Raw genomic sequence first — 26041 nt, forward strand, 5'->3', positions numbered from 1 at the left:
GACCACGTCCTCTCCTTGCAACAGGAGCTCTACCAGCAGCACCACGACCCAGGCCATGGCCCCTATTTGATGGTCTCCTCATATTTCTGTAATTTAAGATCTTGCCCTAGAAAGGTGTTTATTGAATAGCGGAACAAAACAACAACAGTATCGCACGGGTGTATCTCACAGTCAAATATGCAAACTATGCCACAATTTAATGTTTTTTACCCCAAAAGGGTGTATATTGAATAGCGGAATAGGATAAAAAACGGTGTATCTCACACGTACAAACACAGACTATGCCCCCGATTAAAATTTTTTGTACCCTAAAGGGAGGATGAGGAAGAGGAGTAGGAGGAGTTGGGAACAGGAGGCAAACTGAAGCGCCCTGCAATCCTTGGCGGGGGAAGGAGATGCACCAAACAAATTTAAAAGGTGTATCTCACACGTACCGATACAGACTATGCCGTAATTTAATTTTTTTACACACCAAAAGGGTGTATATTGAATAGCGGAATAGGAAAAATTTTATAATACGGTGTATCTCACACGTACAAGCACAGACTAGGCCCCGATCACAATTTTTGGTACCCTAAAGGCAGGATGAGGAAGAGGAGTAGGAGGAGTTGGGAACAGGAGGCAAACTGAAGCGCCCTGCAATCCTCAGCGGTAGAAGGAGATGCGCCAAACAAATTTAAAAAGGTGTATCTCACATGTAGCGATACAGACTATCCCGCAATTTAATTTTTTACACTCAAACAGGGTGTATATTGAATAGCGGAATAGGACAAATTTTACAAAACGGTGTATCTCACACGTACAAACACAATCTAGGCCCCGATTACAATTTTTTGTACCCTAAAGGCAGGATGAGGAGTAGGAGGAGTTCGGAACAGGCAGGAGGCAGACTGAAGCACCCTCAAATCCTCGGCAGTATGAGATGCGCCCCAAAAATTGGAAAGGTGTATCTCACACGTACCGACACAGACTATCCCGCAATTTAATTGTTTATACCCAAAGGTTTTGATTAAATAGCGGAATAGAAAATATGATCAAAAAAAGTGTATGTATCTCACACGTACAGAACCACACTAGGCCCCAATTACTATTGTTTGTACCCCTAAAGGCAGGATGAGGAGTAGGAGGAGTTTGGAACAGGCAGCACCCTCAAATCTTCAGAAGTATGAGATGAACCCCAAAAACTTGGAAAGGTGTTTCTCACACGTACCAATACAGACTATCCCGCAATTTAATTGATACCTAAAGGTTTTTTATTGAATAGCGGAATAGAAAATATGATCAAAAAAAGTGTATGTATCTCACACGTACAGAACCACACTAGGCCCCAATTACTATTGTTTGTACCCCTAAAGGCAGGATGAGGAGTAGGAGGAGTTTGGAACAGGCAGCATCCTCAAATCTTCAGAAGTATGAGATGAACCCCAAAAACTTGGAAAGGTGTTTCTCACACGTACCAATACAGACTATCCCGCAATTTAATTGATACCTAAAGGTTTTTATTGAATAGCGGAATAGAAAATATGATCAAAAAAAGTGTATGTATCTCATACGTACAGAACCACACTAAGCCCCAATTACTATTGTTTGTACCCCTAAAAGGCAGGATGAGGAGTAGGAGGAGTTTGGAACAGGCAGCACCCTCAAATCTTCAGAAGTATGAGATGAACCCCAAAAACTTGGAAAGGTGGATCTCACACGTACCAACACAGACTATCCCGCAATTTAACTGTTCCCCAAAGGTTTTTATTGAATAGCGGAATAGAAAATATGATCAAAAAAAGTGTATGTATCTCACACGTACAAAACCACACTAGGCCCCAATTACTATTGTTTGTACCCCTAAAAGGCTGGATGAGGAGTAGGAGGAGTTTGGAACAGGCAGCACCCTCAAATCTTCAGAAGTATGAGATGAACCCCAAAAACTTGGAAAGGTGGATCTCACACGTACCAACACAGACTATCCCGCAATTTAACTGTTCCCCAAAGGTTTTTATTGAATAGCGGAATAGAAAATATGATCAAAAAAAGTGTATGTATCTCACACGTACAAAACCACACTAGGCCCCAATTACTATTGTTTGTACCCCTAAAAGGCTGCATGAGGAGTAGGAGGAGTTTGGAACAGGCAGCACCCTCAAATCTTCAGAAGTATGAGATGAACCCCAAAAACTTGGAAAGGTGTATCTCACACATACCAACACAGACTATCCCGCAATTTAACTGTTCCCCAAAGGTTTTTATTGAATAGCGGAATAGAAAATATGATCAAAAAAAGTGTATGTATCTCACACGTACAAAACCACACTAGGCCCCAATTACTATTGTTTGTACCCCTAAAAGGCTGCATGAGGAGTAGGAGGGGTTTGGAACAGGCAGCACCCTCAAATCTTCAGAAGTATGAGATGAACCCCAAAAACTTGGAAAGGTCTATCTCACACGTACCAACACAGACTATCCCGCAATTTAACTGTTCCCCAAAGGTTTTTATTGAATAGCGGAATAGAAAATATGATCAAAAAAAGTGTATGTATCTCACACGTACAAAACCACACTAGGCCCCAATTACTATTGTTTGTACCCCTAAAAGGCTGCATGAGGAGTAGGAGGAGTTTGGAACAGGCAGCACCCTCAAATCTTCAGAAGTATGAGATGAACCCCAAAAATCATTCAGCTCTGCTGCAGGCCACAATTTAATTTTTTTAACCGAAGGCTGTATATTGAATAGTGGAATAGAAAAAAGTGTATGATTTTTCAAAACCACTCAATAATAGCACATGTGAACTGAACACAGCAGTGTATGATCAGTCAGCACAGCACAGCTGAAGGAAAAATGCTGCACACAGTGACTGATAGAAAAATACTTTTCTCCCTTCTCCTCAGTGGGCAAAAAAAATTGTGTTCACTGCACCCCACACACAGCAAAATCGATGTGGACCACTGACACCTGCCTATCTCCAGCCTCTCCCTAAATGGATTGATAAGATCGTAGATCGGTCACTGAAAACCCCTCCCACACAGCAAAATCAATCGTAGAAAACTGACCCTAAAAATCAGCAGCAGCCTCTCCCTATAAGGATTGATAAGATCGTAGATCAGTCACTGAAAATCCCTCCCACACAGCAAAATCGATCGTAGAAAACTGACCCTAAAAATCAGCAGCCTCGCCCTAAAATGCCTACAACTCACCCTGCCTAACACACTCCGACCTGTCCCTCAAATCTATCCGGACACAAATGTTTTTTTTTGCCTGTCTGTCCCTAATCAGCAGCCAGCACGTATGATGTGTGCTCTGTCCCTGAACTAACACAGCAGAATGACGCAGCGGCGCTGCCTCGGACTTATAAAGACTTGGTCACATGCTTCAGATGGCCAATCACAGCTACTAATACATTTGTAGGCATGGCTGGGATGGCTTAAGGCACACCAGTTAAACGCTTGTTGATTGGCTGTTGAAAGCCCGCCATGAAAAGCGCGCCAATGCATGCAAAACCCGGAAATAAAACGACCGAACACTGATTTTTTCCCGAATATACAGTAAAGTTTTCGGGTCCGTGTTCGGGTAACAAAAAAACAATTATTCGGTACGAACACGAATAATACAGTCCGTGTTCGCTCAACCCTACTGCTGACTACACTGCACTGCCTGAAAAACTACAAATCACTTTCCTCTCCCTGCCTCAATCACGATCCTCCACTTCCTCTTCATCTCGCCCGCACAGTCACACTACACGTTGCTGCTGTGTGAGCAGCCTTTATATATTGTGGGGTGTGTACTTATCCCCTGAGTCATGATTGGCTAAAGGCAGCCTGCCTTGGTCCAATCATGGCAGAGATGATTTGATTGGCCAAAGCATGGAGGTCAGGGTGCATGCTTTGGCCAATCACATAATGCACTGCACGCATGCGCACAGTGCATTATGGACTGACTCGAACGTCATCCCTAGTTTTAAATAATTTTTAATAAATACAAAAATATTTTACACTATGAGAGGTTTCCTCTCTCCTTTTTACGCCCATCTATTGCCCATTGAACCAAGTGGAGAAGTATTGGGGACATTTCACAGGAGGGGACCAGATCCAAGCCAGGAGCCTTTGGGAAGTCAGAAGAGATCCCGTGGTGACCCATAAAGTGATAGTGACTCTTCTGTACTGTATAGTAGGAGGGTCATTGGAGTCCAGTGAGTGGGGTGTGTGTGTCACATAAGCACGAGGTGGGAGAGCATAAGTGTTGCATGGGTGTTGTGTACATCCAAGTGGACTCTTTCACATTCAATTTATTAGGTGCTACTTGCGCCTGTCCAAACCTTTATCCAGGAGACCGCAGTGACAGTGACAGCCTTGCCACCCATAAACTGTTTGTTTCAGTTGCACTACCAGGAACTGAAATGCTCCAGGAAAGCTCTTTTTATGCTGAGCTAATCAAAATGATCACAGTTGAAATGAAAGTCAGATGGCTTTGTGTGCCATTGAGAAGGCGAATAGCTACACCTGATAGACTTTACAAGTCATTTTTAGGAGGGGGGGGGGGGGGTGATCCTTCTTCCAACTCAGTGATTCTGTTTTTTATTTATGCTTTTTATTTTTTTCTGACATGTTGGTGTTATATTTCTCACTTGGATGTTATAAGTTGCACTAAGTAAATACAGCTGGATAAAACAAAAAATGTGTCTGTCTTCATTTCAGGCTGCAAAACAACAAAATGTGATTATTTTTAAGGGGGGGGGCATTCTTTTCTATACCCTCTGTATTTGTAAATTAAGGTGTGAAAATAATTTTCGATGGAAGTTTTTATTTTTAATATTTTCTAAACATTCTGTTTTTTCCTCTATAGTCTCTTTGGCAGTAGACTGACAGACGGTTCATGCACCCACCTGGCTTTGGGAATAAGAGATAACGGGACACTGAGGAAACTAAACCTGTCTGGGAACAATCTGGAGGGTCCTCATTTCAGGGATCTGATGACAGCTCTGACCACAAGCCAGATAGAAGAATTATAGTGAGTATTACAGGACCGATTGGAACAATTATTTACCAGGACAGTTTGAATCTGAAGCATTCTGTATAAATAATTGAAATGGAAGGATTTTTTTTTTAATCTTAGATTCACTTTATATTCACAATGCATTCATAAATAAACCATTCACCTAATATGTAAGTGTCGTTATTGAAATGACTCTCATTCCAAGAACATTTACCAACATCTTAAATTTCTCTATCGTCCATTGACAGACGCAGTCTCCATCTTCATTAGCCATTGGGTTATGCTGCCCCCTGCAGGAGTAGTTCTAGGCAGGAAAAATCTAAATCTCCACGCCCACGGGGCTGTCCCCACAGGCTTAACCCACACACCCTCTGCTCCAGCAAACCAGTTTGTTTCTGCCTAGAGAAGGAGTAGGACCTAGGTTTCCTGGTGGGACTTCGGTCTCAGTTTTTTATTCTTTTCAGAATATTTTGTTTTTATTTCTCTTTACTCACTTTGCTAGCTAGTGTTCAGGGGGATCCTCCTGGTGTTCTGCAAGCAATGTCGGCTGGGGTTTCGCAATGGATAATCTAGATCCTTAAGGTCTCCCCAGCCTGGCCTATGAGCGTGAGCAGGTTATAGTCCTGCACTAGGCCTCCCCACGACGGTGCCCCTTTCCGGATGGGGACTAGGGATGATCGAACGGTTCGGGTCGACCATCGGTTCGACCCGAACATTGGATGTTCGATATTCGGCCGAATACCGAACTTTTTGCGGCAAAAGTTCGGTATTCGGCCACCAGAACCGCCCAAAATGCACTGGGACAGGAACTGGGCTTTAAAAGCCCGTGATTGGCCCAGAAACGTCTGCAAAAGCCAATGAGGGGGCAGGAGTCTCCTAGGAACGTGATTGGAGTGACTACGGGGACCAGAGGCCAATCAGGAGTGAATACGCCCCACACTATATAAGATGGCCCCGCCTAACCCCTAGCACAGTTATCCAGAGCCTGTTGAAGAGAGTTGAAGCAGTTCTGTCTGACTCCTGCTTGCTACACTACATTTCCTACATATCGAGTGGTTCTAAAGCTCCATATAGCAGAATTGTATTTAGCTTACAGCCAGTGTAGTTAGATACAGCGATTGTGCTGGTTCTTAGAGTTAAAAAAAAAAAAAAAACTTAAGGGACAGTGTCAGTCTTCTGCTGTATGGAGCTTTCTATTTAGTGGAAAGGGATATCTAGTGTAGTTAGGGAACTTTGTACTACATTAGTTAGATTTGAAAATTTAGTTTCTGTAGGGAAAGTGTGAGGGTTCTGTTTAGTGAGCACGTGGCACAGTGCTGCTGTATCACAGCAGGTATACGTGCTTGCTAGGCAGCAAAATACAGTGACAACTTAACGCCTGTTGTTCAAAGCGTTAGGTGCACTGTACAAAAGCCTTTGCAACTGTGCGTGACACGCAACTGCTGTGCTGTATCCAGCGACAACTGTGGGTCGCATAGCAGTGTGCGTTTTTCACCGCACACAGTTGCCAACGCATCAGTGACAACCTAACGCCTGTTGTTCAAAGCGTTAGGTCCACTGTGCAAAAGGCTTTGCTACTGTGCGTGAACCGCAACTGCTGTGCTGTATCCAGCGACAACTGTGGGTCGCATAGCAGTGTGCGTTTTTCACCGCACACAGTTGCCAACGCATCAGTGACAACTTAACGCCTGTTGTTCAAAGCGTTAGGTGCACTGTACAAAAGCCTTTGCAACTGTGCGTGACACGCAACTGCTGTGCTGTATCCAGCGACAACTGTGGGTCGCATAGCAGTGTGCGTTTTTCACCGCACACAGTTGCCAACGCATCAGTGACAACCTAACGCCTGTTGTTCAAAGCGTTAGGTCCACTGTGCAAAAGGCTTTGCTACTGTGCGTGAACCGCAACTGCTGTGCTGTATCCAGCGACAACTGTGGGTCGCATAGCAGTGTGCGTTTTTCACCGCACACAGTTGCCAACGCATCATTGAGAAATATGCCTGGTAGACCAAGAAAAGGCATACGTGGCCCTGCTGCGGAAAGGGGCACAGCTTCTAGGGTGTCTAGAGGCAGGGGTGGACGTGGTGGTCAGTCCTCAGCCAGGCCACCATTTGGATTGTTCTCCGGCAGTGGCCAAGCTATACGTCCACAGTATGTACAGGAGGTGGTGGACTATATGAACAAACCCTCATCATCGGCATCATCTGCAACTACAGTGACCCAGGCAGAGAAAAGTGGTCAGTCTTCTGCAGTTGTCAGAACAAATACAGATGAGTCCATGTCCACCTCATGTCCTCCCTTAGACCCAATTTCAGACATGGCAGAGGAGTCAGCTGAGCTGTTTGACCACAGTGTCGGCCATCTACTCCAGCCTGATGCTCAGTCCTTTATGGAGTCTGATGTTGGGTCTGAGTTTGAGGAGGAGGCAGAGCAAACAAGAGGGGAGAGCAGACGGCCCGCTCCATCTAAGGCCGCACCTGTTGTCTCCCAGGCCAGGCCTGATGCTCAGTCTTTGATAGAATCAGATGTTGGGTCTGAGGTTGAGGAGGAGGCAGAGCAAACAAGAGGGGAGAGCAGACGGCCCGCTCCATCTAAGGCCGCACCTGTTGTCTCCCAGGCCAGGCCTGATGCTCAGTCTTTGATGGAGTCAGATGTTGGGTCTGAGGTTGAGGAGGAGGCAGAGCAAGCAAGAGGGGAGAGCAGACGGCCTACTCCATCTAAGGCCGCACCTGTTGTCTCCCGGGCCACTATACACACCTCATCTTGCTGGGCCTTTTTTGAGACATCCCATGCAGATAAAACAGTTGCGATCTGCAAGATTTGTAAGAAGGGTATAAAACGTGGCAAAAATGTCAACCACCTGGGTACAAGCTGCCTAAACAGGCATTTGACAACCCACCACTCGGCCCGTTGGCAGGAGCATTTAAAGAACCCACAAAAGGGCCAAAGATTGGTCAGTCGGCCTCCTAGTTCTCCTCGCGCTCCTCCTCATGCTCCATCTGCTCCACCTGCTCCACCTGCACATCAGTCTGTTCCTGGCCCTGCTATAGTCACTCGTCACCTGTTGGCAGCCTCCACTGGCAGGGATGATGATATAGCAGGCAGTGTCGCATCTACCTCCAGCACACCACCAGCTGTATCATCTAGACGCCAAATTTCGATTCCACACATGCTGGAACGAAAAAAAATGTATACTCCCCGCCACCCACATGCCCAGCGTCTAAACAGTAGTTTGGCTAAACTACTGGCTCTGCAACTATTACCATTTAACCTGGTAGAGTCTGCTCCCTTCCGTGACTTCGCAAAATGTGCAGTTCCACAGTGGCAGGTGCCAAGTCGGCATTACTTTTCCCGTAAGGCCCTGCCATCCCTATACCAACATGTGGAAGGCAATGTAGTGTCATCCCTGGCCAAGTCAGTCAGCCGTAAGATACACTTGACGGCTGACACTTGGTCAAGCAAACATGGGCAGGGACGGTACATTTCTGTCACTGCTCACTGGGTGACACTGCTTGCCAGTGGAAGGGATTGTAGCCAGGGCTCGGTGCTGCAGCCAGTGTTGCCCCCACGTCTGCAAACAGCTGGTGGTGTCGCTGATCCGGGTAGATCGATCACTTCTACCCCCTCCTGCTCCTCCTCCTCTACCTCCTCCATGCCCTCCTCTGCAGAATGGTCCTTTGAATATGATGAGATACCACGTAAACGTTCAAAGGGCTATTCTATGTCTCAGGCCAAAAGGTGTCACGCAGTGCTGCAGCTTGTGTGTCTAGGGGACAGGCAGCACACTGCCCCTCAGATTCTTGGGGCTCTGCAGGCACAGGCCCAGAGGTGGTTGACATCACGCCAGCTGCAGCCAGGGATGGTGGTTACTGATAATGGGTCAAACCTCCTGGCCGCCCTTCGTCAGGGAAAGTTAACCCATGTGCCATGCCTGGCGCATGTCCTGAATCTCGTGGTACAGCGGTTTTTGAACTCGTACCCGGTAATGCAGGATGTGCTAAGGATGGCAAGAAGGGTGTGCAGTCACTTCAGGCGGTCGTACAGTGCCACTGCACGTTTGGCCGAAGTGCAGCGCGAGTTTCACCTGCCGGTACACCGCCTCATCTGTGACATGCCCACCCGCTGGAACTCCACCTTGGCTATGCTGCAGCGCCTGTACACGCAGCAGAGGGCCCTCAATGAATACCTATGCGAGTACGGCACCAGCACTGGCTCTGCGCGCCTGGGCTTCTTTTCACCACGGCAGTGGCTTTTGATTAAGGATGCATGCGCTGTCCTCTCGCCATTTGAGGAGGCCACAAGGATGGTCAGCCGGGACAGCGCATGCATCAGTGACACCCTACCGGTACTGTTTTTGTTGGAGCACACTCTGCGTGGCATTATGGACAGGGCACTGGAGGCAGAGCAGCAGGAGGAAGAGGAGGACTTCCTTGCCTCTCAAGGCCCCCTTTATCCTGAGAATCCTGACCCCATTATGCCTAGCTCCCAGAGGCCCGAGCAGGATCCAGGGGTGGAAGAGGAGGAGGAGGACGATTCTGCGGGAACTTTTGCAGGGTTTGAGGAGGAGGAGGAGGAAGACATGCGGCAATCTGCAAGGCCTAGTTTGACTCCCTCGGGACACTTTGGAGTAGTACGTGGCTGGGAGGAGGAGGAGCCCGTTGAAGATAATGTCGTTATGAGTGACCCCGAGGAGTCAGCTTCTCAGGCCTTCGCTAATTTGCGACGCATGGGAAACATCATGCTCCAGAGCCTGCGAAAGGACCCCAGAATCAAGGCCATTAAAGAGACTAACCACTATTGGTTGGCCACCCTACTTGACCCCCGGTACAAGTGTAAAGTCTCGGAGCTTTTCCCATCCACCCATAGAGTCCACAGGATCAAATCCCTTGAGGACAGTCTCAAGAGGAATCTGGTGAACATGTTCCCCGACTCCCGTAGGGTGCAGGGGCGGGGACAACCTACCATGGATTCTACTGGTGGTCACGAGAGGAGCGTTGGAGAAGGCGTGCGGTTGACGGATGCCTTTCGGTCTTTTTTTAGTCCTCACCGCCCAGGCCTCTCAGCTGCCACATCGCATCGACACCGTCTGCATCACATGGTGGACGATTACGTGAGGGCACAAAGTGACACAGAGGGCTTTTCATGTGACGAATCCGATCCACTGGCATACTGGGTCTTAAGATTAGACCACTGGCCAGAACTGGCCCAGTATGCCATGGAGTTGTTGGCCTGCCCTGCTTCCAGTGTCCTATCGGAACGGGCATTCAGCGCAGCAGGAGGATTCGTCACAGACCATCGAACTAGACTCTCCACCGACTCAGTCGACCGTTTGACATTCATTAAGATGAATCAGTCGTGGATATCAAGCTTTGATGCACCTGATGCAGACCTTGTAGACTAGGCTATCGTTGTGATGTGGCAGTTGAGCCTCAGTTTAAGCCTGGACCATGGTGCCACCCTCAAACCCTCCTCTCATTCTCTTTACGTTCACAGAACCTCATTTTGGTTATGACAAAAACGACAATGTTTGCGCACCTGTTCCACAGGTGCACACCTTTACAATTTTTGGGCCTCCTTCAACACCAGCTCTTTGGGGTTAAGGTGGGGAGGCTATACTAAAACAAAAACGACAATGTTTGCGCACCTGTTCCACAGGTGCACACCTTTACAATTTTTGGGCCTCCTTCAACACCAGCTCTTTGGGGTTAAGGTGGGGAGGCTATGCTAAAACAAAAACGACAATGTTTGCGCACCTGTTCCACAGGTGCACACCTTTACTATTTTTGGGCCTCCTTCAACACCAGCTCTTTGGGGTTAAGGTGGGGAGGCTATGCTAAAACAAAAACGACAATGTTTGCGCACCTGTTCCACAGGTGCACACCTTTACAATTTTTGGGCCTCCTTCAACACCAGCTCTTTGGGGTTAAGGTGGGGAGGCTATGCTAAAACAAAAACGACAATGTTTGCGCACCTGTTCCACAGGTGCACACCTTTACAATTTTTGGGCCTCCTTCAACACCAGCTCTTTGGGGTTAAGGTGGGGAGGCTATGCTAAAACAAAAACGACAATGTTTGCGCACCTGTTCCACAGGTGCACACCTTTACAATTTTTGGGCCTCCTTCAACACCAGCTCTTTGGGGTTAAGGTGGGGAGGCTATGCTAAAACAAAAACTACAATGTTTGCGCACCTGTTCCACAGGTGCACACCTTTACAATTTTTGGGCCTCCTTCAACGCCAGCTCTTTGGGGTTAAGGTGGGGAGGCTATGCTAAAACAAAAACGACAATGTTTGCGCACCTGTTCCACAGGTGCACACCTTTACAATTTTTGGGCCTCCTTCAACACCAGCTCTTTGGGGTTAAGGTGGGGAGGCTATGCTAAACAAAAACTACCATGTTTGCGAACCTGTTCCACAGGTGCACACCTTTACAATTTTTGGGCCTCCTTCAACACCAGCTCTTTGGGGTTAAGGTGGGGAGGCTATGCTAAAACAAAAACGACAATGTTTGCGCACCTGTTCCACAGGTGCACACCTTTACAATTTTTGGGCCTCCTTCAACACCAGCTCTTTGGGGTTAAGGTGGGGAGGCTATGCTAAAACAAAAACTACAATGTTTGCGCACCTGTTCCACAGGTGCACACCTTTACAATTTTTGGGCCTCCTTCAACGCCAGCTCTTTGGGGTTAAGGTGGGGAGGCTATGCTAAAACAAAAACGACAATGTTTGCGCACCTGTTCCACAGGTGCACACCTTTACAATTTTTGGGCCTCCTTCAACACCAGCTCTTTGGGGTTATGGTGGGGAGGCTATGCTAAACAAAAACTACCATGTTTGCGAACCTGTTCCACAGGTGCACACCTTTACAATTTTTGGGCCTCCTTCAACACCAGCTCTTTGGGGTTAAGGTGGGGAGGCTATGCTAAAACAAAAACGACAATGTTTGCGCACCTGTTCCACAGGTGCACACCTTTACAATTTTTGGGCCTCCTTCAACACCAGCTCTTTGGGGTTAAGGTGGGGAGGCTATGCTAAAACAAAAACGACAATGTTTGCGCACCTGTTCCACAGGTGCACACCTTTACAATTTTTTGGCCTCCTTCAACACCAGCTCTTTGGGGTTAAGGTGGGGAGGCTATGCTAAAACAAAAACTACAATGTTTGCGCACCTGTTCCACAGGTGCACACCTTTACAATTTTTGGGCCTCCTTCAACGCCAGCTCTTTGGGGTTAAGGTGGGGAGGCTATGCTAAAACAAAAACGACAATGTTTGCGCACCTGTTCCACAGGTGCACACCTTTACAATTTTTGGGCCTCCTTCAACACCAGCTCTTTGGGGTTAAGGTGGGGAGGCTATGCTAAACAAAAACTACCATGTTTGCGAACCTGTTCCACAGGTGCACACCTTTACAATTTTTGGGCCTCCTTCAACACCAGCTCTTTGGGGTTAAGGTGGGGAGGCTATGCTAAAACAAAAACGACAATGTTTGCGCACCTGTTCCACAGGTGCACACCTTTACAATTTTTGGGCCTCCTTCAACACCAGCTCTTTGGGGTTAAGGTGGGGAGGCTATGCTAAAACAAAAACTACAATGTTTGCGCACCTGTTCCACAGGTGCACACCTTTACAATTTTTGGGCCTCCTTCAACGCCAGCTCTTTGGGGTTAAGGTGGGGAGGCTATGCTAAAACAAAAACTACAATGTTTGCGCACCTGTTCCACAGGTGCACACCTTTACAATTTTTGGGCCTCCTTCAACACCAGCTCTTTGGGGTTAAGGTGGGGAGGCTATGCTAAACAAAAACTACCATGTTTGCGAACCTGTTCCACAGGTGCACACCTTTACAATTTTTGGGCCTCCTTCAAAGCCAGCTCTTTGGGGTTATGGTGGGGAGGCTCCGCCAACACCAAAACTACCATGTTTGCGCACCTGTTCCACAGGTGCACACCTTCATAATTTTTACGCCTTCTTCAACACCAGCTCTTTGGGCTTACAGTGGTATGGCTCCGCCAACACCCAAACAACAATTTTTGCGCACCTGTCACACAGATGCATATCATTGTAATTTTTTTCCTTACAAAGGCAATTATTGCTTTCATTACCAGCACTTTCATAGGGATATGGTGTCAAGGCATCGTCCGCACCACCAAATGCCCAATTTTTAAGCATCCTTTACTTCTATTCAAAGTCAAGAGACAACAGTATTCATCCAAAACATCTCTAATCTTGTTCACTCTGCACTACATTGTGGCCCCTACCCCTAACCCTCAATGTATCCGTGCATATATGTCTGTTTCTTGTGAGATTTCAAGTTAAAGTGCACCAAACACCATTTTACATGAAATAAAGTGCAATTACATACATCTTTGGACTTCTTGAAACATTTGGTAATAAAAGCCCCATTGTGGAAATACACCCGTTAATTATATGCACATTTAAAGAGACAGCACCTTTTTCCAAAAAAACCTCTAATCTTGTTCCCAGTGCACTGCATTATGTCCCCATCATACACATTGGCTGAGCCGTTGATTAGGAGCAAAAGAAAGGTGCGGTTAAGCAAAAAAGTCATTTTTGAAGGTTTGGTATGCTGTAATTCTGGTTCTGGACATGCTACAGAGTGGAAACTTCACAGGTACACTTTTTAGAACCCCCAGACACTAAATCCAAAGAAATCTCTTTTTTTTTTTTTTTTTTTTTAATTTTTTCAATAATTGGCTATCTATCAAAAACGACAATTTTTAAGAACTTTTTTTTGTGTGATTAATAGTCCCTGGGGCATGACCCAGAACCCTAGGCACTTTTTAGGGGCATTTATTGGGTTTTAGGGCTTAAAAATGGTGTTTTTTGATTACAGAAGTTCGGGTCCCATTGATTTCAATGGGGTTCTGAAATCCGAACCGAACTTTCGTGAAGTTCGGGTGTTCTGGTCGAACCGAACTTTTCAAAAGTTCGATCATCCCTAATGGGGACGAGCTGGTGAGTGGATGTCTCGCCGTGACGCGACGACCTGGAACGCCCTAAGTCGCAGCGTACCGCTCGGCTTGCAGCACCCCCACTTCGGGTGGGAGGTGGTCTGCCCGGAGCGGAGCCCACCCGGTTCATGGTATGGTGAGTAAATGGGACCTACTTGTCCCTTGGTGGTCTTGGGGGGATGTGGGCCCTCTCCTGGGAATAATAGGACCTGGTCTTCCTAAAAGATCCCCCTGGCCTGTCAGGTACCCGGCCCTGTGCCCTGTCTCCCTCTCCCATCCCCACAGGGGGTTATGTAACTGGGGCGCCTGGGCGTCCTGAGGGGGGGGGTGGCAATCGTACCTTGTTTCTTGCTGGGTCTGCTTGTAGAACCTTGAGGCCTTCATTCTGGTCCCTGGCCTCATGGCACGCCGTGGGCGTCGCCATCTTAAGTGTGGTCAATGTATAATTTTTTTTCCCATTGACTTGTATGGGGCAGCCATTTTACCTGTGCTTCCTATTTAAATGCATTGGCATCCATTTTTGTGTAGTCCTATTGAGCTACACAGGCAGCGTGACCGTTCACATACAGGCCGAGGTCACTTCCTGTGACTCTTCTTCCTGCTGCACAGTCCGGTTCAGGAGGTTTTTTTCTCTGGAGGTGGTATAGTACGGGGGTCTTTGTGGGCATATCCCTGCACACTCTGCTGTCAGTGTATATTTAAGGGGGACTCCGCAGACCTCTGCGATCGGCAGTGGGAACCGCGATTGGTGCTTCTTAAAGTGACAGTACACCGTTTTTCTTTTACATTGATTATGGATTCCCAGGCTGTAAATGCACCCTCTGACCCGCTCAGTGTGACACCCGGACATTGTGCCTGGGCAGGATTCCCCAGTTTTTATGGATCCGGTGGACAGGCAGGTGGAGTCCCTTTCCCGCCATCTTCACGTGTTGGCGGGTTCTATTCTAAAACCGTTTTTTGTGTCTGTTTTGGTGTCACAGACGGTTACGGAATGGATTAAGGTTCTGAAAAGGGAACTTGGACCCTGACATAGTTCCCCCAGAGCTGATGGAACTCTTGAACCAGATGGCTCAGGCCCTGGTGTTCCTGTGTGATGTGTCCCTTGATGCGGCTCTCCTGGTGACCAGAGTTTCAGCTGTGGGGATTGCCCTCCAGCGCATGGTTTGGCTAAAGAGCTGGTCCGCTGACCAGGCTTTCAAGAAAGCCCTGACATATCTCCCTTTTCTGGGAGAGAGTTTGTTTGACAACTTACTGGATGAGTTGATCAAGGGTCTGACTGGCAGGAAGAGTACTCTTCTTCCTCAATCCTCCAAAGGTAAAACGCCCCATGCCAAGCGGGGACCTTCCTTTACCGCTCATAGGTGCTTTTTTTTCGTGCCTCCGGTGCGAAAGAAAAAGGTAAGCCATTCAGAGCTCCTGGAGGGACTAAGAAGCACTGGGGCAAGGCCAAGGCCAGTCAGCCCGGTTCCAGAGACAAGTCCTCTTCAGCATGAAGGGGTGCCCTCGCCTGTGTCTGGGGTGGGGGGACGTCTGCGCTTCTTTCAGGAACCCTGGATTTCCTTCATTCAAGACAAATGGGTTTGCAAACTGATTAATTTTGGGTACAAGATCGAATTTTGGTCCCGGCCGGGGGGACAGGTTTTTTCAATTAAATCTTCACCTGTCTCCAGAGTGCTTGAAAGATCTCCGGGAGGCTGTGCAGGATCTCCTGGCTCAAGGAGTGATTGTGCCAGTTCCCCCACAGGAACGCGCTCAAGGTTTCTATTCAAACCTGTTCACGGTGCCATGAAAGGAGGGCAAGGTGCGTCCAATCCTGGATCTCAAGGCTCTGAACCACTTTGTGCGGGTGCAGAAGTTTTGAATAGAGTCCATTCGGTGGGTGCTGACGTTCATGAATCAGGGGGATTTTCTGGCCTCCATCGATATCAAAGATGCGTAACTGCACGTCCCCATATTCAAGGGACATCAGCGATTCCTCTGCTTTGCTGTGGCAGAGGAGCACTTTCAGTTTGTGGCGTTACCCTTTGGTCTCGCCCCCGCTCCCAGAGTTTTTACCAAGGTCCTGGCCCCGGTGCTGGCCTTGTTATGCCAGAGAGGAATTTCAATTTTGGGATATCCAGATGATCTCCTGTTGCGAGCAGACTCTCATTCGGATCTGTTGGGCAACATCTTAATTACAGTTCAGACCCTTTAGGATTTCGGATGGACAATCAATTTCAGGAAATCTGCTCTGTCGCCATCCGTACGGGTCACTATAGCTAAGGTTTTGGCCTTTTTACAAAAAGGAGTTGAGCAGCGATTGGCTTTGGGCACAATCAAGGGCCAAGTGTCGGCCTTGGCTATTTACTTCCAATGTCCATTGGCTACTAATAGCTTGATTTGCACTTTTATCCAGGGGGTGCGTCATCTGGCTCCTCCGAGGAGATCCCCGTTGCCTCCGTGGGATCTCAAACTGGTTTTGTCTGTTCTTCAAAAGCCTCCTTTTTAGAATATTAGGGAGATTTCTCTGCTTTCTTTGTTGCAGAAGGTTGCCTTCCTGGTGTCTATTACTTCTGCTCGCAGAGTGTCTGATTTGGCGGCGCTGTCCTGTCGTTCGCCTTATTTGGTGGTCCACAGAGATAAAGTGGTTCTCCGACCTAATCTGTCCTTCCTCCCTAAGGTGGTGTCGGATTTTTATCTCAATGAAGACATTGTGTTGCCTTCCTTACGTCCTAAGCCTAAGCATCCCAAGGAATTTGCCTTGCACTCTCTGGATGTGGTTCGGGCGATAAGGGTTTATCTAACAGGTTACTGAGTCTTTTAGAAAAACGGACTCTCTCTTTGTCCTTACGGACGGACCTCGAAAAGGTTTGGCTGTGTCTGCTGTGACTATATGAAGATGGATCAGGCAGACGGTTGTTCAGGCTTATTCACTCAGGAGTCAGGTTCCTCCTATCCCTGTGGAGGCGCATTCTACTAGGCGTTGAGTGCCTCTCGGGCTTTTTTGCCATCGGGCCTCTGTTGTACAAGTTTTTAAGACAGCGACTTGGTCGTCAGTGCACACTTTTGCAAAATTCTACAAGGTGGATTTGTTGGCATCTTTGGATGCCTCTTTTGGCCGCAAGGTTTTGCAGGCTGCTGTTTCGTAAGGGAATGTTTTGTTTCTCTTAGGGTTTTTTTCGCCTGGGTGAGCTCCTTTTGTTTTGGTTGAGCTTCATGTTACCCAGTTGGCGTTAGTTTAGCCTTTGGAGTTTACGTTACTATCTGGTTGCGTTCTTCCCACCCCTCATACCTACACTGCTTTGGGACGTCCCAATGGCTAATGAAGATGGAGGTTGCGTCTGTCAATGGACGATAGAGAAAACAAGATTTTTGTAAGATTTTACCGTAAAATCTGTTTCTCTGAAGTCCATTGACAGACGCAACACCCGCCCCTCTGATATGGGGATGGTTTTCTCTCTCTTCTTCACTGCTTACGACTAAACTGGTTTGCTGGAGCAGAGGGTGTGTGGGTTATGCCTGTGGGGACAGCTCCTTGGGCGTGGAGATTTTTCCTTTTTCCTGCCTAGAACTACTCCTGCAGGGGGCAGCATAACCCAATGGCTAATGAAGATGGAGGCTGCGTCTGTCAATGGACTTCAGAGAAACAGATTTTACGGTAAGAGCTTACAAAAATCTTGTTTTTTGAATTATTAACCCCTCCCCAACATAGATACACTATATTACCAAAAGTATTAGGATGCCTGCCTTTACACACACATGAACTTTAATGGCATCCCAGTCTTAGTCCGTAGGGTTCAATATCAAGTTGGCCCACCCTTTGCAGCTATAGTGCATTACAAAAGTAATCGGCCCCCTTGAACTTTTCGACCTTTTGCCACTTTCAGGCTTCAAACATAAAGATATAAAACTGTAATTTTTTTTGAAGAATCAACAACAAGTGGGACACAATCATGAAGTGGAACAAAATTTATTGGATAATTCAAACTTTGTTAACAAATAAAAAACTGAAAAATTGGGCGTGCAAAATTATTCAGCCCCTTTACTTTCAGTGCAGCAAACTCTCTCCAGAAGTTCAGTGAGGATCTCTGAATGATCCAATGTTGACCTAAATGACTAATGATGATAAATAGAATCCACCTGTGTGTAATCAAGTCTCTGTATAAATGCACCTGCACTGTGATAGTCTCAGAGGTACGTTTAAAGCGCAGAGAGTATCATGAAGAACAAGGAACACACCAGGCAGGTCCGAGATACTGTTGTGGAGAAGTTTAAAGCCGGATTTGGATACAAAAAGATTTCCCAGGCTTTAAACATCCCAAGGAGCACTGTGCAAGCGATAATATTGAAATGGAAGGAGTATCAGACCACTGCAAATCTACGAAGACCTGGCCGTCCCTCTAAACTTTCAGCTCATACAAGGAGAAGACTGATCAGAGATGCAGCCAAGAGGCCCATGATCACTCTGGATGAACTGCAGAGATCTACAGCTGAGGTGGGAGACTCTGTCCATAGGACAACAATCAGTCGTATACTGCACAAATCTGGCCTTTATGGAAGAGTGGCAAGAAGAAAGCCATTTCTTAAAGATATCCATAAAAAAGTGTCGTTTAAAGTTTGCCCCAAGCCACCTGGGAGACACCAAACATGTGGAAGAAGGGGCTCTGGTCAGATGAAACCAAAATCAAACTTTTTGGCAACAATGCAAAATGTTATGTTTGGCGTAAAAGCAACACAGCTCATCACTCTGAACACACCATCCCCACTGTCAAACATGGTTTGGGCCTGCTTTTCTTCAGCAGGGACAGGGAAGATGGTTAAAATTGATGGGAAGGTGGATGGAGCCAAATACAGGACCATTCTGGAAGAAAACCTGATGAAGTCTGCAAAAGACCTGAGACTGGAACAGAGATTTGTCTTCCAACAAGACAATGATCCAAAACATAAAGCAAAATTTACAATGGAATGGTTCACAAATAAACATATCCAGACAAGTCCAGACCTGAATCCAATCGAGAATCTGTGGAAAGAACTTAAAACTGCTGTTCACAAACGCTCTCCATCCAACCTCACTGAGCTCGAGCTGTTTTGCAAGGAGGAATGGGCAAAAATTTCAGTCTCTCGATGTGCAAAACTGATAGACATACCCCAAGCGACTTACAGCTGTAATCACAGCAAAAGGTGGCGCTACAAAGTATTAACTTCAGGGGGCTATTTGTTAAAAAAGTTTGAAATATCCAATAAATTTATTTCCCCTTCATGATTGTGTCCCACTTGTTGTTGATTCTTCAAAAAAAAAAATACAGTTTTATATCTTTATGTTTGAAGCCTGAAATGTGGCAAAAGGTGGAAAAGTTCAAGGGAACCGAATACTTTCGCAATGCACTGTATCTATGTCTCCCAATTGTATTTCTGCATTGTCATACTGCTACACATACCTCCTATGAAGACTACAATTGACCTTAATGATTGCAAAGGCATGGTCCACAGTTGCCACTATTGGGAAACTCCTCTCCTACAAAGAAGCTGCAAGAGATCATCAACAGTGAGATGCAATAAAGGGTAAAAACAGTATATTATTTCAATGGTATTGCAATTATTACAGATTCACTGTGCTTTAATAGCTAAATATTAATCAGGTAGGTTATGCAGGTCTTTAAGATGTTTTCCTCTTTTTTTTTTTCTTTAGTCTGAATGATAATCACCTGACAGACAGTTCCTGCCCCCACCTGGCATCAGGAATAAGAAATAATAAGACACTGAGGAGACTTCACCTTTGTGGAAATAATCTGGTCGGTCCTCATTTCAGTGATCTGATGACAGCTCTGACCACAAGCCAGATAGAGGAATTGTAGTAAGTATAACAGGACTGATTAAAACCTTACTTTTTCTAGGACAAGATTTACATCCAAAAAAAAAATAAATAAATGAAAGACCACTGGCTTACTTTTATTGGGGTTAAATCCTAAATGTATTCTAGGATCACCAAAAATTCCTTAATGACCAATTCACCTAAAATGTGACAAATGTCATTACTCACTGAAACATTCCAAGAACATTTACAGTGGAGATCAAAATTTTGGGCACCCCAGGTAAAAATTTGTATTAATGTGCATAAAGAAGCCAAGGAAAGATGGAAAAATCTCCAAAAGGCATCAAATTACAGATTAGACATTCTTATAATATGTCAACAAAAGTTAGATTTTATTTCCATCATTGACACTTTCAAAATTACAGAAAACAAAAAAATGGTGTCTGCAAAAGTTTGGGCACCCTGCAGAATTTATAGCATGCACTGCCCCTTTTGCAAGGCTGAGACCTGCCAGTGTCATGGATTGTTCTCAATCATCGTCTGGGAAGACCAGGTGATTTCAATCCCAAAGGTTTTAAATGCCCAGACTCATCTGACCTAGCCCAAACAATCAGCACCATGGGATCTTCTAAGCAGTTGTCTAGAAAACTGAAACTGAAAATAGTTGACGCTCACAAAGCTGGAGAAGGTTATAAGAAGATAGCAAAGCGTTTTCAGATGTCAATATCCTCTGTTCGGAATGTAATTAAGAAATGGCAGTCATCAGGAACAGTGGAAGTTAAAGCAAGATCTGGAAGACCAAGAAAAATATCAGACAGAACAGCTCGCAGGATTGTGAGAAAAACAATTCAAAACCCATGTTTGACTGCGCAATCCCTCCAGAAAGATCTGGCAGACACCGGAGTTGTGGTACACTATTCCACTATAAAGAGATACTTGTACAAATATGGTCTTCATGGAAGAGTCATCAGAAGAAAACCTCTTCTACGTCCTCACCACAAAAATCAGCGTTTGAACTTTGCAAATGAACATATAGACAAGCCTGATGCATTTTGGAAACAAGTTCTGTGGACCGATGAGGTTAAAATTGAACTTTTTGGCCAGAATCGGCAAAGGTATGTTTGGAGAAGAAGGGGCACAGAATTTAATGAAAATAACCTCTGTCCAACTGTTAACCACTTAAGCCCCGGGGGATTTGACTGCTAAAAGACCAGGGTTTTTTTTGCGTTTTTTTACTGCGGACAATTGCGCGGTCGTGCGACACTGTACCTAAACGAATTTGACGTCCTTTTTTTCCCACAAACAGAGCTTTCTTTTGGTGGTATTTGATCACCTGTGCGATTTTTTGATCATGCGCTCTAAACAAAAAAAGAGCGTCAATTTTGCAAAAATAACAATATTTTTCACATTTTTTTATATGAAATTCCCCCCAAAAAAATGTAAAAATCAAAATTTTTTTACATTTTCGGCCAATTTGTTTTATGCTACATATGTTTGGTAAAAAAAAATCGCAAAAAGCGTATTTTGATTGGTTTGCGCAAAAGTTTTCGCGTTTACTAACAAAGATTTTTGTCATTTTTGGTGTTTTTTTTTTTAACGTGTAATGGCGGCGATCTGCAATTTTTTTTCGGTACTGCGACATTGCGGCGGACAGATCGGACCCTTGACTGACATTTTTGACACTTTTGGGGTTACCAGTGACATTACTGCAGTAATCAGTGCTATACATATGCACTGTTACTGTAAAATGACACTGGCAGGGAAGGGGTTAACTGTTTTGGAGAGGGAGGGGTTAAGTGTGTCCTAGGGGCGTGTTTCTAACTGTAGTGGGACATGGCTATTGGTGTAAAAACAAAGATCAACGGTCCTACATAGTAGAACCGTCTGATCTTCATTTTTACACCAGGGAGAATGACGGGCGGCTTGTTTACATAAGCCGTTCCGCCTTTCTCCCTTCACCGGACGATCGGGTCCGCTGGTCACACGCACTGACTTGTCAGTGAACCAGCCGGGGCGGGCGCGCGCCCACCCGCAATTGGCTCACAAGTCAGTGACAGGCGAGTGACGTACCCCTACGTCACTCTGCCTGGCCGGGGCTGACCGCCGCAGTATATAGTCGTGCGGCGGTCGGCAACCAGTTAAGCATGGGGGTGGATCAATCATGCTTTGGGGTTGTATTGCAGCCAGTGGCACAAGGAACATCTCACGAGTAGAAGGAAAAATTGATTCAATAAAATTTCAGCAAATTTTGGATGGTAACTTGATGCCATCTGTGAAAAAGCTGAAGTTAAAGAGAGGATGGCTTCTACAAATGGATAATGATCCTAAACACACCTCGAAATCCACGGGGGATTACATCAAGAGGCGTAAACTGAAGGTTTTGCCATGGCCTTCACAATCTCCTGCCCTCAACATAATTGAAAATCTATGGATAGGCCTTAAAAGAGCAGTGCATGACAGACAGCCCAGAAATCTCAAAGAACTGGAAGACTTTTGTAAGGAAGAATGGGCAAATATACCTCAAACAAGAATTGAAAGACTCTTGGCTGGCTACAAAAAGCGCTTACAAGCTGTGATACTAACCAAAGGGGGCAGTACAAGATATTAACTCTGCAGGGTGCCCAAACTTTTGCAGACGTCATTTTTTGGTTTTCTGTTATTTTGAAAGTGTAAATGATGGAAATAAAATCTAACTTTTGTTGACATATTATAAGAATGTCTAATCTGTAATTTGATGCCTTTTGGAGATTTTTCCATCTTTCCTTGGCTTCTTTATGCACATTAATACAAATTTTTACCTGGGGTGCCCAAAGTTTCGATCTCCATTGTACATGTATGAATTATGTCTGGATTCACACCATTTATATAATTGTTAATGTATATATATTTATATTTATATAATTGATTGTAGCAGGATTTCCAGGCATTGGGCCTGATGTGGGTCTGCCATGGTTACCGGTGACACCTTCAGCCCATTTAAGCTGAAAACCCATATGTGAGATTGGAGACAATGACCATTCCCGCATCTTTGGTTTGTTTTGTTTATTTGATAAAGGGGATGGGAGAAGGGAATGCGTGGGATACTCTTCTGGCTCAACTAGATACAATTGGGACACTTTGCAAAAAGAATGCCTGTTAGCGCTGTCTTGACACCAGCTGGATGCCGACCAATGCTTACTGATGCTTGAAAAATACTGTCTTGACTTTTAACACTCTGGTTAACTCAACAGGTCCTTGACTGTAGTAAGACTTGACTCTTGACACTCTGGTTAACTCAAAAGTCCTGTAAACAGCTCCCTCCAGCCCTTCACTGACTGAGGTAGCTCCTTGTAACTGCTTGTGCTGCTGCAACTCTCAACTCTGCACGCTGTACACTTTAACTCTTCAGGGCCTAACCGCTGGTGCCCCCTTTACATTTCAGGGTCCTCTCACTAGGCACCCCCTCTACACTTCAGGGTCCTCTCACTAGGCCCCCCCTCTGAACTTCAGGGTCAACACTGGCACCCCCTTTACCACTAGCTAGCTTCTAGATCCCTTGGACCTTCACCGGAGTGGTCCCCTCTTTACTAGGCAGACCCCCAGGGACAGTTACAGTACTCACGAACTGGGAATGCTTTCCTGAAACTGGACCCCCTCTGCTCTGCTGGTCCTCGGCCCACAAGATTCTATCCGCAGCTCAGCTCAGCTCTCTGTCCCCTCAGGCAAGCCGCCTGGGACACCTGATCCTTCTGACAGGAGGAGAGACAGCCATACTCTTCCTCCTGGGACTCTGCTTCCCGCCAAAGACGCTGCGTCATGCACTCCCTTCAAACTTATACCAACTCCCAGAATCTTGTGCGGCAGAATCTGCCTTTCTGGGGTGGATACAGGCCTGAATGTGCCACTGATTGGGTTTCCTCCACTGCCCAATGAGAACCCTCTCATGGAGCCAGTGGGGAGACTCCCCAGCCTCAGTAGCCACACCTAGGAGACATGACAGCCCAGCTAAAATCGTGGCCCTGCTGTTAGGCAGCCAAGGCCCACTATACTTTGCCTAGCACCTACCTTGTAGGGTGCTACATCCACCCCACACCAAACTGAGTCAGGTCCCCATGACTCTGAGGCAGTATTTGTAATCCACAAAGACCCTGGCCCGATGACCCAAGGGGTTTAACACAGCAACAGTCTTCCAAAGACCCTGGCCTGATGGCCCAAGGGGTCTGCATTGAAACTTGAACACTCTCAACAAGCTTGTAAATCATTACATTTTCTTTTTCTCAAGAGTTCCTTGGTCAGTTGTGATGGCCAGCTGGCCAAATATGCACAGTTTTGAAAGTTTGAAATGAATCACTTGTTCCGTTTAGATATAGTAATCAGGATGGGGAACCCAGACATAAGTGCCTTGTTCATCCTTAACTCTGATGGACCAGGCCTGACCTGACCCATCTGGGTGGAGGACCTCCATTCTGTCAATGTAAATGGAGCGCCCAAAGTTCCACTGAGCTTTTACAGCATTAAATCTTTCTTTTAACTTCTCTTCTGGTGAGTCTCTGTAGGGTTTGGGAATAAACAGGAAATCCCATATGATCTCATCCAGTGTTGGGGGTAACTAGTTACAAAGTAACTGATTACAGTAACTACATTACTTTTTTTGGTAACGAAGTAATGTAACTAGTCACAATACTAATATTGGTAACTACACTACTTTACTAGGCTATAGGAAGTAACTACACTACTTTACTAGGCTATAGGAACGCGCTTTCCTGCGTTATCCAAGCCGTGTGATACAATCGTTATTTCGAAGAATAGAGAGGGATGAAGTTTATGACTTTTTGTTGCACTTTATGTTTTATTCTGTTTTTTCAGGTTTTGTTCTCATGTTTCCCAAAGCCTGTGTTTATACAATAAACTCTATGCAGAAAGAGTCTCATGTATCTTCTTCTACACGGTCAATTAAGAAAGAGGACAGTAAAGTAATAAGTAGTGAAGTTACTTTTCAAATGTAGTAACTAGTAAAGTAATCTCATTACAATTTACAGAAGTAATTAGTAACTAGTTACATTTTTTGAGTAACTACCCCAACACTGATCTCATCACACCAGAAATCCCTGAATTTCTCCACAAGTAGCATCACTTCTCTCTAGGAGCATATGGGTAATTGTAACCGTATTCAAGTGCCACCTTTTTCTGTAGCCACCTCTGCATCCGGGACAGCCGAGGAAGAGTCCTCCTGTTACCTCTCCCAGGTGGAGAAAATGGGGTGGACACTCACTGTATCATGTTCTCATAAGCCGCATTTTGATCTCCTGCTATAGCAATGTTTCCTGCAGGGGTGAGATCTGGAATCCTCTCAACATAGGTGTCACAGAATCCCAACTTTTGAGCTAAGTCCCCCCTCTCTATAGCTTCCTTGACCTCCTTATCAATGGTTGCTGCAACTTCAGGACCTGGGGAGCTGCTCCCAGCTTCTGACCCCCAGTCCCACTCTGTTTCATCAGCTGACCCCCAGTCGTCGATCCCCTCTTCTATAGAGCCATATTTGTATTGGAAGTATGGGGATCCTATGGGCACAAGGCCTGCTTCTTCCTCACCACTAGTACTGGTGGGTGAGGCTTGGACAACCGCAGGCTTTGCAGGCTGCTGAATAGCAATGGGAGCAGATAATGCCACTACTGCCGTGGTAGATGCATCTTCCGGTCACCCTCCAGCCGCCGGTGCTGGCATGCACCCCCTCCCTAGGGAGCTCTGCGACCGAGTCCCCCTTACAAACACTGAAGGCCCACTGGCTGCTGGCATGGCCTCCAGTTGCATCATGAAATGCAACATGCCCCGTCTGCCTCCGCGGGGGAACTTGGATTCTGTCCCGGTCACCTCCTGAGTGAGACCGGACTCCCAAGCAACATACAACTTCTTTTGCCGGCCCTCGCTCCTCTCTGCCAGGAGCAGCAGATAGCCGCACTGCCCGCACTGGACCCACGCCTGCATTTTCAAGGTAACAGTAGCACATTGAGGACATACCTCTACTAGGAACTCTCAGCCGCTTCCCGTGCACAGTGCGAGTCCACCTTCAGGCACCATCCGGATGCCTGTGTCCCATACTATGGATGGATTGGGCTGGTGGATCTGCTCCGGTATCTGCGTAGCAGAATCTTCACCCATGGTAGCGGCGATAGCGGTCACACTCTTCGATTCTCTCACAAACGCCATGTTTCTCTCTCCTGCATGTGTCTCCATCACAGCCACACCCGAAGGAGGGGGTATTAATAGGACTCCCTTGGTCACTCCTGATTGGCTGGATGTTCCCGCTGTCTCCACCCTT

At 46.2% G+C, this 26041-nt stretch overlaps 1 protein-coding gene across 1 annotated transcript in view; it reads left to right on the top strand.

The window, feature by feature from the left end:
* LOC309556401 (uncharacterized protein) overlaps positions 1-26041 on the top strand; it is a gene marked incomplete at its 5' end in the record, with an annotated part of 250177 nt that overhangs the window by 113821 nt on the left and 110315 nt on the right. Inside the window, 2 exons of the mRNA XM_082258865.1 lie at positions 4835-4999; positions 19621-19785. Coding sequence (XP_082114991.1) covers positions 4835-4999; positions 19621-19785 — 330 coding nt within the window. The remainder of the gene's footprint in view (positions 1-4834; positions 5000-19620; positions 19786-26041) is intronic.

This window comes from Pelophylax lessonae (assembly GCF_965119305.1).
Source record: "Pelophylax lessonae genome assembly, chromosome: 5".
Taxonomy (NCBI): domain Eukaryota; kingdom Metazoa; phylum Chordata; class Amphibia; order Anura; family Ranidae; genus Pelophylax; species Pelophylax lessonae.